The sequence below is a fragment of the Homarus americanus genome, unplaced genomic scaffold (assembly GCF_018991925.1).
Source record: "Homarus americanus isolate GMGI-L3 unplaced genomic scaffold, GMGI_Hamer_2.0 scaffold24523, whole genome shotgun sequence".
Lineage (NCBI taxonomy): Eukaryota > Metazoa > Arthropoda > Malacostraca > Decapoda > Nephropidae > Homarus > Homarus americanus.
The window spans coordinates 3,312,313-3,329,562 of NW_024744357.1; the positions used below are offsets into that span (position 1 = coordinate 3,312,313).

General features: G+C 35.4%; 2 protein-coding genes across 3 annotated transcripts in view; both read left to right on the forward strand.

Annotated features, from left to right (window-relative positions):
* The first annotated feature begins 1,172 nt into the window (after nt 1-1,172).
* Nucleotides 1,173-4,824, forward strand: LOC121877883. The gene is made up of 4 exons (XM_042383820.1): nt 1,173-1,259; nt 2,090-2,228; nt 2,449-2,568; nt 4,289-4,824. The coding sequence occupies exons 1-4, from the start codon at nt 1,183-1,185 to the stop codon at nt 4,391-4,393; spliced, it is 441 nt and encodes a 146-aa protein (XP_042239754.1). The 5' UTR covers nt 1,173-1,182; the 3' UTR covers nt 4,394-4,824.
* Nucleotides 4,825-8,350: 3,526 nt separating this feature from the next.
* LOC121877881 overlaps nt 8,351-17,250 on the forward strand; it is a 40,358-nt gene continuing 31,458 nt past the window's right edge. The window contains exons 1-4 of one of the 2 annotated variants that reach the window (XM_042383817.1): nt 8,351-8,420; nt 9,258-9,396; nt 9,617-9,736; nt 11,375-11,625. In XM_042383817.1, coding sequence (XP_042239751.1) covers nt 8,377-8,420; nt 9,258-9,396; nt 9,617-9,736; nt 11,375-11,479 — 408 coding nt within the window. In that variant the 5' untranslated portion in view covers nt 8,351-8,376 and the 3' untranslated portion in view covers nt 11,480-11,625. Of the gene's footprint in view, nt 8,421-9,257; nt 9,397-9,616; nt 9,737-11,374; nt 11,626-17,250 lie in introns of those variants that run through there. The other variant, XM_042383818.1, reaches the window with a different exon arrangement.

Here is a 17,250-nt window from a genome sequence, read left to right on the forward strand (position 1 = left end):
ACTTACAATAAAGGTTGCCACCTAAATTGATTGATCGATATATCAGTTAATCATATAGTGATTCATTTAGATATTTTTGCAATCTATTTTTTTTTTTTTTTAAATATTATATGGTGAAACTGTTCAGTGAGACCCATTTTGGTAGGATATAATTTAAAGTTACTTAATAATCCTGACAGTAGAACAAAACTCTTTAAGAATCAAATAACTAACCGTCCATAATATAGTCGACTTTCTCTAACAGGTGATCGCGTGGATGACGGTGTTATGATCTTGGAGTAATAATTATCTCAATATATGTTTCTTTCTTACCATCAATATAATAGTTCCTAAGTGCCTATTCTATATTACTTCAAACACTCTACTATACATAATAAAAAAAATGGAATTACATATAACGTGTCTCTTGTATTCCACCAATGTTATAATGCAAAAGTATGCTTAAACAATAGAAGCCTAAAACGCATTTGATATAGTTTATCATTATCTGAAAGTGGCAGTAGGGACCATAAGCTCGAGTGCCCGTTAGAAAAGTGTGGATACAGCACACTATATTCTAAGCTTGTTTTATGCAAGCAAACCTCCTTAACATTCCCGTGCTTGTAAGTTCATGTAACCATTTACAGCAGGATAGAGTGGGGATGCCTCGTGATCTAACAAGCGAGGCAAGTCCTGGATCCATCAGTTGAATATTAGTAGAGATAACATTCATCTGGCTAAATTAACAGTAACTATCTAGGTTCTTTACATGTACTCCTATAATCACTTCATACACCGTTATTCAAAATGAAAAAAAGCTAAATATCTATTGTTATGATACACAGTAAATGCATGGAATTGCCAAGAACATTCCTGATGGCCTAATAATGCAAAAAAAAAATCATTGGAGACAATATGAAACGTTAGATTCATGTCAAAAGATTTTTCATGCATAATGAGTACTGTATAACAAAGTTTAAGGAACACGTACGATTTCAAAGGAAATCTAGAAAAACGTTCAGTACTTTATTAATTGTCATTAATTTCTAAGACAGGCGTTTATAAGTTTTCATGATCATCCATGGAAAAATGCAATTGTTTTTTTCAGTCATGCGGATAGGGAGCCTGAGACTGTCCAGCTGACTGGGTGACGATGAACTCTTGCTGGGGTCGTTACACAGCCAGTATAAAAGAGGTTGGTGGATGTTGGTCCTCATACTACTTCTGACAAGCAAGATGAAGTTCCTCGTGATATTCCTCTCCCTCACTGCCCTCACATGGTAACACTTCACTACTCTACAATAGTTATGGTTATATAATTGACTGGATTTTTTCGTAAGACATAACTCTAGCTAATAATATTATACAACATTTTAAAAAATTGACTGACTATGGTCAGGAAAGATGAACAAGGCTTAAACATAATTATATACTGCATATTATAGGCTAATGTTCACGACCAGGAAATTACTCATATTTCACCATAACTTATATTTTTAGAACCTAAGCACATTTCAACATCCTCGACAATAGATATGTGTATCTCTTATAATGTTTAATTCTTGATAGACTAGTATATTTTTTTTTATTCACTTAAAGACCTTAAAGCGTTCATATGTATTATAACGTAAATAACAATCTTAAGTAAAAGGTAACACTTTAATAGTTCATGTATTATTTACTGAACATTATATCCATTAAGACTTATTTCTTATAGATTTGAGATCAAGAAGAGAATGGAAGACACTTTCTGCACACATCGCCCTGTGTGCGTACAGTATATCACCGGTAGATATACAAATATTTAGATCACATGGTGTGAAGGGCAACAAAAAATAAAGCGCTTCATCACATTGTTAACAGAATCTCGATAATGCATTATTCTGTGGATTAAATCTAAAGTAAAATTACGTTTAGCAAAATAATTTAAACTTTAATTACCAGACGATATTTATTTCCCCAGACAGCTCTCAAACACAAATAAAATGGGAGCAAATTTGGGTATAATTCCACCCGTTGACAAATGCGAAGATCATTTACGCTAACTAACGTGTAACAGAATGAAGAGTAATGTTAAAATAGAAATATAATCAGCCACTCCTACTGGCAGGGCTCAAGGAGTCCCAGAGTGTGACTGTGGCGCCTTCATTACTGAGTCTGCAGAGGAGGAAGAAGTGTTCCCCATGGAGGCCTTCGATGTGGAAAACTGTGAAGATCAACAAGACTGTCATGATAGATGCCGCACAGAGGTGAGCCTTTACTGCCATATACTGAATTATTTACCGGAAAAATAGTAAGCCCAAACACCATAATTTTCTATATGAATGTTACTGTCACAGCACTAGCACTCAAATAACACAAATCTTTTAAAATAAAGCAGTTAACATCTTAACATATACATTAGAGCTTCAGCTAAATCATATAAATCCGTGTCATTATTAGCCAGGAGAAATAAAATTTTCTTTACAGTGGAACGAAATGACCAGCGAAGGAGACCTGAATTTCGAGCTTCCCGACGGCAAGACGGTGGGCCAGAGTATGTGTGACGACCTGGCTGAAGAGGGTAAAGACGTCGTTGGGCCAACTGAAGTAAGTCTGAAGTAATACACGTTGAAATAAAGCAAACGATAAAGAATATGGAGGATAAACGAGTCTGTGCAACAAATAGCAAGTGCGAGAGAGAGAGAGAGAGAGAGAGAGAGAGAGAGAGAGAGAGAGAGAGTGAAGAACTTATTTTTCTGAGTAAATAACTATTATTATCCGATAACTGCTGCTAGAACTACGTCACAAAAGGTATATAAAGGGGACGTCACAAGCAGTTCTCACAAGAGAACACTAGTTCCTGGCCCTTGGTGTTATTTTCAAATCTAATTTGAGGCCTTAAGTCTTTGGTATATACCGACCACTGTTATTCCTGTTATTCTTGGTGTTCTAGATTTATAGCTTAGTAATTTTTAAGCAGCGAAAGGTCATCTTGGCCCATTTTACTTGTCTTGTCCTGTTATAAAGTATCACAGGGTGGAAATTACCCACAGACCTGTACAATTATAATCCTTAAACTAACTGGTTAAAAAAAGGTTTAAAGCTTATGAAGCTGTTGCACAATAATACCTTCTTTTGTGCAGGAACAACAAAATGAAAGCTAGTGCATTAAATCTAAAGTTAATTCCAAATAGATTCTCTGGATTTAAATGGATTTGTAATTCTTGTTGCCTGGCAACAATACTTCAGTGACACCCTTTTAAGATTAAGTCACTTGCTTGTCTTTAAATTTCTATGATGTCTTGACATTAACTAACTACCGGTTAGAACTAAAGTTTCGAAAATAGTTGAATTTCTAAATTCGTGACCAGACCAAGATACAATGCTTCTACACTGTTGAGCATCATTGTCCTTATACTGTTACGAGACAAGATTAGGTCTGTATCCCAAAAGATTTGCAACAACCAAATTAGTTGAAAATTGTTTCAAAATATTTACAAGACAGGATTGTACGTGTTTTCTGTCTCCCGTCGGAAATGCGAAACAAGATACAAAGTTTCTGCGTGTGGACAGGTTTCACCAAGTTTGGTAACACACTGATCAGTCGACGAAGTGATTGTGGCCTGGGCAATGGTTTAGTGGTAAGAATAAACACATGAAGACAGAAATTATAATGAAAACGGCGACAAACACATGTAATGGTGTTACATAATCACATATATTTATTTAACATAAAGTTATTATGGGTACAATGGAAATCGATGGACATTTTAGCTGATTCAACACAACGCCGGTGCACGATTCAAATACTGAACGTCGTTAGTTGTTCGCTTTGGTATTCGCCCTCTTTCACCACACGCGAGCATTACTCCTTCACACAGTGATGCCACGTTGATAACTGCTATTTCCGTCAATTCCTCGGTGTAGTTGGCTTAAACTCGGAACAATGTTTACCAATTAGATCACGAATGTTTAGAACAATCGCAAGACAATGGAGAAAAAAGTTGCGGTTCAACTGCATAAATACACTGTTTATAACCAAAGTAGCTTGGTCTGGACTATGATTTAAGACTTTTTATGATTTGAGTATCACAATGATCATTCGTAACATTGCTTATATTTTTCTGATCTTGTACCCGTACGACTGATAGAAAAATATTCAATGTAGTCTACACATGCATGGAAACAAATTATAACCCCACACACACAACTATTCATACTCTCTGGAAAAATACATAATTATTTATAAGCTTCCCAGTGTATAAACTTTAAAAATGAGCGTTTAATCTAATAATCATGTGTTAATATGTCTTACTGCCACACACAGGTGTTCCTGTACGTGAGGCTCTGTGATGGCCCGTGGGAAGACGACGGTGAGGCCACTAAAGAGACGTTGTGTTGTGACGCAGGTCAACACGAAACCTGCGAGTAAATACCAGCACACAGCCACCCCTTGAGACTTTTACACCAACATACAATGAGACAACATACCAAATAGATCATTGGGTTAAACTTTCAGCATTAAAAACAAAACAAATATTCAGAACAACTATAAGTTGTGCACCATTATCCACCAAACCAATTAGCAAACTAAATTGACAACACAGCCTTTTACGGCAATTATTGCACGCCGAGTACCAACGGTTATGGAAAGAAATATACCGTCACTCAGTCTTACAAGAGGTTACTCACAGAGCTTCTTGCATCTAATAGCCGACAAAACGTTTCTACTAGAGCAGCAACTTGTTCTAACTACCAACAAGGAAGATTCGCCCAGGGACCTATAACAATTGCCTTATTATTTCCATAAACACCATCTCAGAGGATGTAATAAATACTGACACCAATAAAACCTTAACAGTTTCTTGTATTTTGAAATCCCAGACGAACATTATTTTCAAAATATTATGTTCTCGAGTCATTCATCTCTTCTCCTATACGGGTTTGATAGTTAGATGCTGAAAATAGTTTTTAAAAATAATTTTGATGGAAAATGATAAGGTGCTAGACAGTAAGCAGCGACCAAACAGGGAGGTACTACAGCCTGGGAAGATATTGTCTAATGGTAGACCCTGCTGCCATATGATTTCACGAAAATTGTGACCAAGTCCTAGGTTGCTAATCTGACTATCTGTCTCATTTACACACAATTGCAGAGTCTCAATTGTTTCTCTTACTTGGACAACACAACATACATAATGTATATCGTTTCTCATTTTTTATTTATTTTTCGTTTTTGTATTTATATATTATTATTATTATTATTTTTATTACTATTATTATAATTATTATTATTATTATTATTATTATTATTAAGATTATTATTATTATTATTATTATTATTAGTATTATTATTTAATTTTTAATTTTATTAATTTGCTATTAATTTGATTAATTATTATTATTATTATTATTATTATTATTATTATTATTATTATTATTATTATTATTTCCATTATTATTATTATTTATTATTTAGTATTATATTTTCGCCCCGCAGTCCCTGATGTGGGTCAGTGATCTGTGCCCAGGTGGGCTAATCCCCGTAAAAATGAAAAAAATTAAAAAATAAATATTAATTTTTTTCATGCATTTCTTCTTTTTTTATCAACACAAACGCTACTCTCTCCACAAACACAAACATGGTCTGCATTTACCCACTTCTCACACTCAACCATAAGACCGATGAAGAGTTTTGTCTCTCTAGTCTCGCATCTTACAGAAATAAAGTCTCGTATAGAACAAAATTTTCTTTCATTCTCTTATAATCTTCTCCCATATACATTATCATCAACTATATCTTTTCCTCGCCATCGTATCAACCTCCTGGAGCAGTGACAGTTCATGTAACATCTGTGGTACAATGGTACGTTTTTTAGGGCGGTACAAGAGAAGTAATGTGATGGTGACCGTACACGATACCATCTTTACCAGGGTTCAGGCGGAAGTCATGATAGTCTGATGAGTAGGACTCAAGGAGATGTGCCCCAAAAATATTTGTTTTAGAATAATAAGTGATCGGCTCTTACGTTTCAGCAATTTACACAAAATTCTGAAAATTATATTAATATTGCCAAAATATATAACTTGGTAATTTTTGGTCAATGTGTCATGTCCGTACATTAATGGACATAGGTGTTTGATGTGTATTCTATTAGGCTCTCAAGGGTAGCACTTTAGCAACTTTGAGATCATAATTTTATTAGCATGTATTAAAAAAGATCACATAGGCTAGGCAGAGCTCATTTTATAATTTCCTAGGAGTTAAGTTATACAGTAAAAGGAATTAACATTACCAAACTTTTTTTTCAAAAGAGTTTGCATAAATCGAAAGAATCGTCAAACTGACAGACGATTGTTCTTTTATTTCAATAATTCAATTAATTGTCTCCATGGGATGGGGTATAAAAGCTACTTTATCTTAATATCTTTAGAAGTATCAACTACATTCCATAAAATCTGAACAGTTCATGAACTTCCAGAAAACGTAGTTAACTTATCAAAACAGTGAGTGAAATTAAGTCTTTACACACAAGTTTTCCCTTCACCAACGTCTTATGTGTATAGGGAGTTAAATGTCGTATTAACCAAACTCTATTACGCTGCCTGTATTTCATGTCAGTATATGAATAGGCAAATAATGGATATTTTCCAAGGGAATGATCACTCCCTCTTCAACAATATATCAAACATATAATAATCCTTAATGATATAGCAAAATCATAAAACTGTGCAAAAGAATATCTTGTATACTGATCTTTTATTATATACCAAAGATCATCAACCACTGATGGCCTCAGCCAGACTGAAAGAATTAACAAGTTGCAATTACACAAAACCGTTTCGCGGGGCTGAAATACAATACGAAACGTTTGTTTGTTTTCCGCTCAGCGAAGATAAGAAACGTTGGGTCTGGTTAGTACTTGGACGGGTGAGCGTATGAACCTAAGAACACCAGATGCTGCTGGCATAAAGACTCTCTCTCTCTCTCTAATATATATATATATATATATATATATATATATATATATATATATATATATATATATATATATATATATATATATATATATATATATATATATATATATATATATATATATTATCATGAGTAAATTTCTACTTTTAAAATATGAAAGCATTTTTGGAGAAAAAATAATCTCATATAAAAGTTAATAAAAACACAATTAATCAGGATAAAATTAGCGATAACCAATGAAAATAGACCACCATTTTCGGAGGGAAAGATGGTATGATTAAATATCCCTTAGAGGCAGCACCATGTACACTCAGTTTGGGATACAGCAAAATAATTCATTTCAGTGGTAACTACGAACGATATTCAGTACAACTGAACAACAGCTAATCATAAAAGAACATTAGTTTAAACCTATATTGATAACTCTTCTGATGTTGAGACTTCACTTAATTCCAAAATATATCATTAAATGCAGTTCTTGTACCATTGCCGTGTACTGTACATAGAAGTGTCATATGTGGCAGCTGATAGCGTGTCAGTCCAGAGAGAATTATGCTAATCTAAAATTTAGTAAGATTTTATAAACTATTGATATCACATGACTTATTAACGTGCATTGATTATTATTATTTGTTTTCATTAAAATGTGGCATCATTTGTCAATATAACATATTTACTGTAAGTATATTACAAAAGGAGATATAAAATGCACTGATTAAACATAATTTTTCTGGTCCGCTGTAAGCAACATCACACCTCCTTAACATTCCCGTGTTTGTAAGTTAATGTAACCATTTACAGCAGGATAGAGTGGGGATGCCTCGTGATCGAAAAGACGAGGTAAGTGCTGCATCCATCAGTTGAATATTAATAGATATAACATTCATCTGGCTACAGTAACAGTAATTATGTATGTTCTTTACATGTTCTCCTATAATTACTTTATACACCGTTATTCAAAATGAAAACAGCTAAATATCTATTGTTATGATAAACAATAAATGCATCAAACATCAACACCTTGACAAACACATCGCTACTAAAACATGGAAGTGCCAAGAACATTCCTGATGGCCTAAAAATGCAAAAATAATAATTGGAGACATGAAACGTTAGATTCAAGTCAAATGATTTTTCATGCATAACAGCAAGTAAAAATGAATACTGTCTAACAAAGTTTAAGGAACACGTACGATTTCAAAGGAAATCTAGAAAACCGTTCAGTACTTTATTAATTGCCATTATCTTCTACGACAGGTGTTTATAAGTGTTCATGATCATCTATGGAAAAATGCAATTTTTTTTCAGTCAAGCAGATAGGGAGCCTGAGACTGTCCAGCTGACTGGGTGACGATGAACTCTTGCTGGGGTCTTTACACAGCCAGTATAAAAGAGGTTGGTGGATGTTGGTCCTCATACTACTTCTGACAAGCAAGATGAAGTTCCTCGTGATACTCCTCTCCCTCACTGCCCTCACGTGGTAACACTTCACTACTCTACAATAGTTATGGTTATATAACTCTAGCTGATAATATTATTATAACATTTTTAATTATTGACTGACTATGGTCAGGAAAGATCAACAAGGCTTAAACATAATTATATACTGCATACTATAGGCAAATGTTCACGAGAAGGAAATTATTCATATTTTCTCATGTATCACTAAAACTTATATTTTTAGGACCTAAGCACATTTTAACATCCTCGACAACAGGTAGTTGTATCTCACATAATTTTTAATTCCTGATTAACTACTGAAATTTTTTTTATTCACTTAAAGCCCTTACATGTTGAAGCATAGATATGTATTATAACGTCAACGACAATCTTAAGCATATGGTAACACTTTAATACTTCATTTAGTATTTACTGAAAAATTTATCCATTAAGAATGATTTTTAATAGACTTGAGATCAAGAAGAGAATGGAACACACTTTCTCTACACATCTCCCTGTGTGCGTACAATACATCACCTGTAGATATACAAATATTTAGAACACATGCACTTTTAATTCTAATAAATTATTCACTTTCCCCGACAAGGTGTGAAGGGCAACAAATAATAGAATCTCGATAATGCATCATTGTGTGAATTAAATCTAAAGTAAAATTACGTTCAGCAAAATAATTTGAACTTTAATTACCAGACGATGTTTATTTTCCCAGACAGCTCTGAACCACAAATAAAATGGGAGCAAATTTGGGTATAATTCCACCCGTTGACAAATGCGAAGATAATTTACGCTAACTAACGTGTAACAGAATGAAGAGTAATGTTAAAATAGAAATATAATCAGCCACTCCTACTGGCAGGGCTCAAGGAGTCCCAGAGTGTGACTGTGGCGCCTTCATTACTGAGTCTGCAGAGGAGGAAGAAGTGTTCCCCATGGAGGCCTTCGATGTGGAAAACTGTGAAGATCAACAAGACTGTCATGATAAATGCCGCATAGAGGTGACCCTTTACTTTCATATACTAAATTATTTACCGGAAAAATAGTAAGCCCACAAACCATAATTATCTATATGAATGTCACTATCACAGCACTAGCACTCAAATAACACAAATCTTTAAAAATAAAGCAGTAAACATCTTAACATATACATTAGAGCTTCAGCTAAATCATATAAATCCGTGTCATTATTAGCCAGGAGAAATAAAATTTTCTTTACAGTGGAACGAAATGACCAACGAAGGAGACCTGAATTTCGAGCTTCCCGACGGCAAGACGGTGGGCCAGAGTATGTGTGACGACCTGGCTGAGGAGGGTAAAGACGTCGTTGGGCCAACTGAAGTAAGTCTGCAGCAAACGACATAGAATATGGAGAATAAGCGAGTGTGTGAAAGAAGTAGCAAGTGCCAAGGAAAGAAAGAGAGAGAGATTTAAGGACTTATTTTATTGAGTAAATAACTATTATTATCCGATAACTGCTGCCAGAACCACGTCACACAAGGTGTATAAAGGAAACGTCAAAATCAGTTCCCACAAGAGAACACTAGTTCCTGCCACAGGTATTCCCTTCAAATCTGATTTGACTCCTTAAGTCTTTGGTATATACCGACCACTGTTATTCCTGTTATTCTTGGTGTTCTAGATTTATACTTTAGTAATCCTGTCTTATCCTGTTAGAGAGTATCATAGGGTGGAAATTACCCCCAGACCTCTAAAATAATAATCCCTAAACTAACTGGTTAAACAGGTTTTAACATTTATGAAGCTGTTGCACAATAATACCTTCTTTGTACAGGAACAAGAAAGTGAAAGCTAGTGCATTAAATCTAAGGTTAATTCCAAGTTGATTCTCTGGGTTTAATGGATTTTTATTTCTTGTTGCCTGGCAACAATACATCAGTGACACTCTTATGAGACCAATTCACGTTGTTTTACTTTAAATTTCTATGATATTTTGAAATTAACTAAGTACCGGTTATAACTAAAGATTCGAAATGTCATTGAATTTCTAAACCCGTGTGCACACCAAGATACAATGTTTCTACACTGTTGCGCATCATTGTCTTTATACTGTTACAAGACAAGATTAGGTCTGTATCCCCAATGTTTCCCAACAATCAAAATTAGTTGAGATATTGTTTCAAAAAAGTTAGAGACAGGATTGTACGTGTCTTCTGTCTCCCGTCGGAAATTCCAAACAAAATACCAAGTTTCTGCGTTTGGGTTGGTTTCACAGTGTTTGGCCTCACACTGATCAGTCGACGAAATGAGTGTGGCCTGTGCAATGGTTTGGTGGTAAGAATAAACACATGAAGACAGAAATTATAAAGAAAACGGAGACAAACGAATGAATTGGTGTTGTAAAATCATATATAGCTTTTCAATATAAAGTTACCATGTGTACAATGTAAATCCAGGGATGTTTTAGCTTATTTAACACTCCGAAGCTGCAAGAATCGAATACTAAGCGTCGTCAGGTGTTCGCTTTGGTCTCCGCCCCATTTCCCCCAACACCATAGTTACTTCTTCATCCAGCGATGCCACGTTGATAACTGTTATTTCCATCAATTCATCGGTGTAGTTGGGTCTGCACGCGGAACAATGTTTACCAATTGGCTCACGAGTGTTTAGAACAATCGCTAGACAGTGGAGAAACAAAGTTGTGGTTAAACTGTATAAATACACTGCTTAGAACCAATGTATCTTGTTCTAGACTAGGATTTAAGATATTTTTGTAGCATGAATTAAGTTCCACAATGATTATTTATACCTATGTTTTTTTTTCTGATGTTGTACCCGGGCGAATAATAGGAAAATATCCTCTGTAGTCTACATACAAACATATATACCCAGACATACTACTATTTATGCTCTCAAGAAAAATACATAATTATTTATAATTTTCACAGTATATGAACTTTAAAAAATTATCATTTAATCCAATAATCATGTGTTAATATGTCTTACTGCCACACACAGGTGTTCCTGTACGTGAGGCTCTGTGATGGCCCGTGGGAAGACGACGGTGAGGCCACTAAGGAGATGCTGTGTTGTGACGCAGGTCAACACGAACCCTGCGAGTAAATACCAGCACACAGCCACCCCCTGAGACTTTAACTGCAACATACAATGAGACAACATACCAAGTTTATCACTGGAGTATTTTTTTTAATTAAACATAAACTGTATTGGCAACCATAAACAATCAGATTAAACCAGTGTCAACACAATTAGCCTTTTAATACGGTAATTATTGCACCCTGATTCCAAATGATTATTTGTAGAAATATACCTTCACTCAGTCCCAGGGGAGGCTACTCACACACCTTCTTGCAGGGTAGCCTCGCCCCAGGACCTTAACACCGAACACACTAAACCAAAACATCTTCTTGTATTTTCCAAACCTCTGACGAAAATACTGTTCAAAATAATGTGTTCTGGCCTTACTCTTTTCCTACAACTACGCGGGATTGAACGTTAAATACTGAAAATAACTGACTGAAATATCTATCCTGTGATCATTTTTTATGCATCTCTCCTATCAACGCAAGCACAACGATATCTCCAGTTCTCTTAACCACAAGATCATTTGCTCGTCTCTTTCAAACTATATTCAGCTGTCATCTTCTTGAAATCCGAATATTTAAGGTAACATTTCTTTACACATGTGGAAATTATTTGGTTCCACGGAAAATTCGTGATTTGTAGGTATAGCCTTGGGGCAGCTTGCACCTGGAGAGTTACAGCATTCGTAGGCGTATTAATTCATTATTGGATGCACTTGTTTCTCAGTATAATTTATATAATCCAAAATTCACTTAAAAAATAGGTAAATATTGGTGTTGGATTATTACAATTTATGACTAATTAGTTTGATTACCATTGATGGTCATTGGATGATTTCACCGGGTCAGGACGAGTGAACTGTTTCTCGTAAGTCACATTGATCCTGATGAATTCGTTTATATAAATAAATTTAAAGTATATTACAGTTGTATTATAGCTAATAAATTTATGAAACAGCACTGAAATGTCAAATTAGATTATAAACTGTTAGATTAAAAAAAAAACATACTGTAAAATATTGATTGGTTCCCGCGTTTTAGCAGGTGTAAGGTGGCGCCACTGTCACCAGCTGTCATTTGCCTTGATTACATCTTGGAATCTTTAGAACAATAATTTTGCTTATATTTTTTCGAAAAGGAACGCAATTTTGTGAGATAGTAACAGAAGAATATTTTCAAAATAAATGATATGGTTACAGATTATCACTCAGGGACATTCAGGAATAATTTGGGGATTTAAAATCGGACGTCAAAATGAAAAGTTTTACTTTGTGTTACCCTGAAATATCCTCTATATTCACAGCCGGGATGGACGATCACATATAGATATATCATCTCACAATCGTTCCTCCATGGAGTCTACGGACACCATATAAGTAAAACAAAGAACAAGTAAACAGCACAAGAACGCTTTCTGTAGCCGCTATTAAACCGCAAAACATTCACTGTTTTACTGTGGAATTGTAGAACTGCTCGGAATAAACACACGCAGTTTACACACGCCAGACGTCTTCTGTCTAAAAGAGACGGTCTTGGAGGGGATGGATGACCTCTCTTCTTCAGGAACTACACGCCATACAGGCGACGCTCTTTAAGGTTCACAAGCGACTGCCTCAGGTAGAGTGTGCTAAACAGCCCCTTGTATGCAGGAGCGTGCAGGGTAAAGTTTAACAAAGCTTACGTAGGTATGTGATGTGAAATAAGGTGTTATAGGCCTCCGGGGGACAAGTTACCTGAATTTGAAACTAATGTACAAATCAATTCCATCTTTCAGTGGCCACCTGACTTGAACATCATTTTCTTAAAGGAGGGTAATATTATGAGGACGTGATAGAACGTTAATGGATAAAATTATTAAAGTGGTACATTTACTCGAAGGAGCTTGTCATTCCATGGTGGCTTTAACTCGTACACAATAGAACGACGCAATACCCTACCAGACGGACCAGTGTCTCCTGCAAAGTATCTAACTTTTTCACAGTCACTCAACAAGGCCTTGAGTAGGGAATTATATGGATACCCTTTTATTCACTCCCCAGCCAGGCCCTATCAAAAGGATTTAAGGGCTGATGGGGTTCACTGGAATCATCGAGGGCGTCAATTTGCCCTCAGGAAAATGAAATCGGACTGGGGGATAGAGCGTCTTGTCTCGTAGACTTAGCCTTCTGTCCACTAATTAATATTCATGTCATTCACGATTGTCTTGTGAGCTAATATGTAAATTTAAATTTAGTCAATACTTGATAGTTTGTTATGGATAGGTAAAGGTACATTTTATTCAAATTTCCAAATAACTTGTAAATGATTAATGAAATCTTTTGCTGAGAGGTTAGGTTGGATTACTCGTAATACAAATAATAATGAAGAGCTGTTAATGGTGACTTTGATCCAATTTGATATCTTACGAGCACACATTGATGTATTTAAATGTAGGTGGGCAAATTATGAAACTGCCTACTCTAAATTGGAAGATTATTTGGTTTTTTAATTAAACAAAATACAAAATAAAAAAACAAAGCTTACAAAAGCCGTCAAAAAATATCTAGCATATCTTAAACGGTTTGAAGGGTAAATTGGCAGCGATTCAAAACGCTGGCCTACAACGGGAGGTCAGACGGCCGGACAGTCCTTACCTAGACTTCAGTTGCCTGTCCCATCATTGCCTAGGATAAATTTTGAAGCCTAGTCCATGGGAGAGAAGATATCTCAAAGGTTATCGAATTAACTTACTTGTTAGGACAGTTGAAAGGTACAGCTTATCAACTAATATCAGAATTAACTATTGAGAACAACAATATGATACAGCTGAACTGATTTTGAAAGAGGAGTATGAAGATAAACACTAAAGTGTAAATATTAAAAAAAAATCATGTATTATCATATATTTTTGGACCCAATAATAATTTAAAAGATTTACAGTCTTTTCGTATCACCCTGAGCTGTACTTTAAAGACTTGAACTTCCATTTAGAATTTAACATCGGCCTCCTGGTTGATAAATCACACAGTTCATAAGACGCTACATCGTAAAAGGTTAATGACGAGTTATATCATAAATACAATAAGAATTTCTTCACTTTAGAAAAGAATAGAGGAGGGGCTTCTACAGTTGTGTAAACATTTACAATCTACAAGAAAGTAAAATCTGTGACCTACGAATGACAATGACAGTTAATCAAAAGTCAATGATAAGGTACAAAAAATCTAGTGTAGGGGGAGATTGTAAACAAATGGAGGGGGTACAGTGGAGGAACGAAGTTGATATTTACGAGTATAAAGCTTCAGTAAACAACAGCTTCAGTAAACAACAGCTTCAGTAAACAACAGCTTCAGTAAAACCTGTGATATTCTCCCTGATAATACAAACACAGGTCAGAGTTTCTTCCAAATTAAACTTTACAATAAATACCTATTCAATTTCAAGATCATAATAAACAATGTGTAAATATATCAAATATAATACCGAAGACCAATTCGCAATTCTCATATATATTCATCACCCAACTCCAATAGATTATGGCATCTGACATAATAAACAAGGTTACCCAACTAGACTCGCAATAGTAAACATGCTATGGAATCAAAGTCAAAACATATTAAAACAAAGATCTCAATGTAATGACTTGTGGAAAGTTATGTGCTTATACTGTTATTAGTTCGTATCATTTACCTAGTGAACTATAACATCCAATTGAAGCTTAAGTTTATATCTACTGTTTTCTTATTTCATCAGCCTCCACTTCCCTCCCCTCCCACCCCACATCCTCTATACGCCACTTCACCTCGCCATACCACCGTCCACTAGGCAAAAGATCGTATTATTTGAGGTAATTACATGTATTATTAGCGTGCATTATTGTCAGTTATTATGCTATGTTTTAATATGTGAAATCCTTTGCCAACAAAAAATTTTAACTGTAGGCAACATCTCACCCGGAGTCTCAGTCGACAGGTGGTGTTGTTCACACTAATATCAGTAATTGGGTTATATTACCCTGCCCGACACGACGGGGCACAGTAGTGATTTCGGTCCTGTCTGTCTGATTTTTTTGTCTTTGTGTCCCAAAAGAACTCTTTAACGGGTTTACGAATTATGATCAATCTTGTTAGATTTTGTGAATATGATAATTTTTTGTAGTAAATCGAAAAAATAAAGTACGGTTCGCTCAATAATATCACTTAGTATTTTTCGGGGATTTGAAAAAAAAATTATAGTATGAGAAAATATTCTGCTATAACTACATTATCTTACAGTATGAGCGTCATTAGTTTAATATTAACCCGGTCGTGGTGACGGTTTGTGGGTGGAAATTGCATCCACATAGATGTGTATTATATTATTTTGTTTATTCTTAAAAAAAAATAATTAACTTATTTGTTGTTATTTCGGTAATACCCATTTGGGTTATTAATCTACCTGCCCTCAACTGCATGTTAATGAATTTTATTTCGTTTTAGTTTGTCAGTCTGTCAATCTGTGTGTGTCTAAAGAACATCTGAAAAACAGGATTGAGGATTTGCACCAAACATAGTTGGCTTGATTAATATAAAACAAAGTCCACATGATAAAAACTTTAGTGCAAATCTCGCCAAAATCTGAGAAGCTTGGCAAAGACAGAGATCTTAGTAATAGAGAGTCGTGTTCTAAAGGGGAAAAGAAAGAGTTTATTTAGATCATTTCCCCCCAAGATGTTACTTACCAGAAATGATACATTCTTGGTTCTCCATACATGACTCCTTCCCCTAATAACGTAGAATCTCAGGATAGGTGAAAATTACTCCATAGTTCAAGCTGTTGAAGAATCTCCATAAGTGTCATCAAACTACCCGTTCATTATATCGTCGACTTTCGTAAATAGGAAATCGCCTGTATGAATGTATAATGGGAGATATATTTCCTCAATATGTTTATTTTCATCATTAACAACTATGGTCGTTAAACACTACACTAAACTATACTCATATACTTTACAAAGCATAATAAAACTTAAAGGAGGAGGTACATACAGCTAAAAAAATCACCAATAAGATACAAATACGGTTATACAAGTGAAGGCTGAAAGTACAATAGTTATCATTCATTCATAGTGAGTGGCTAACCTACTCACGGCTGATAATTATGAACAGTGTGGATGCAGTGCACATTATACTAGGCCTTCGTTGCGCAAGCAGGTGTAGTGACCGACACTGCAAACGCCCAGCTGAGCCTGAGACTGTGTGTGTGAGGGTATTTTGAACTGAAGGCCTGGCTGACGAACTAAACTGAAGGCTTGAAGGGACTACCGAAAAACTGGTCTGCAGGCCAGTTTGAGGCTGTGTTGGCTGGCGCACAGGCTACGTTTTAGTTATGACCTGACCGTGCGGCCTCGTGAGAGGTACCCTGTGACGCTCTCCCACTACTGTGAGTGACAAAGCTTTGTGAAGAAATCGAAGTGAAAAACTTCAAAATCTCTCAGTTTCTTATGAAGTGGTATTGAGTTCAGCAGGCAGGTGTATCCTCTTTCTTGTAGCCAGTCTTCAGAGTATTTAGATCTTTTCTCACCAGACATACACCTGCATTACTCAAGATATTATTTCAACGTCTTCTGGAGCTGTTGGAGTGGATATGGTTGTCATCGTGCTCCAGTGCCCCTGGGAGAACTGAGGTCCGGCCTTCAGACAGAACTGAAGGCTTGTATGGGGGGCATGGGGGCTTAATACAGGAGGATCGAGCCAGCAACCTATACGACAGGAGCAAGAGCTGCATCCAGTCGGTGGTAGCCCCATTTTATTATACAGTAGATATCATCTC

What these genes read in the sequence shown, in the direction of transcription:
- LOC121877883 (XM_042383820.1), top strand. Translation starts at nt 1,183, where the DNA reads ATGTTGGTCCTCATACTACTTCTGACAAGCAAGATGAAGTTCCTCGTG. An exon ending in TCCCTCACTGCCCTCACATG is followed by an intron (nt 1,260 to 2,089) that starts GTAACACTTCAC and finishes TCCTACTGGCAG; the next exon opens with GGCTCAAGGAGTCCCAGAGT. An exon ending in ACGTCGTTGGGCCAACTGAA is followed by an intron (nt 2,569 to 4,288) that starts GTAAGTCTGAAG and finishes TGCCACACACAG; the next exon opens with GTGTTCCTGTACGTGAGGCT.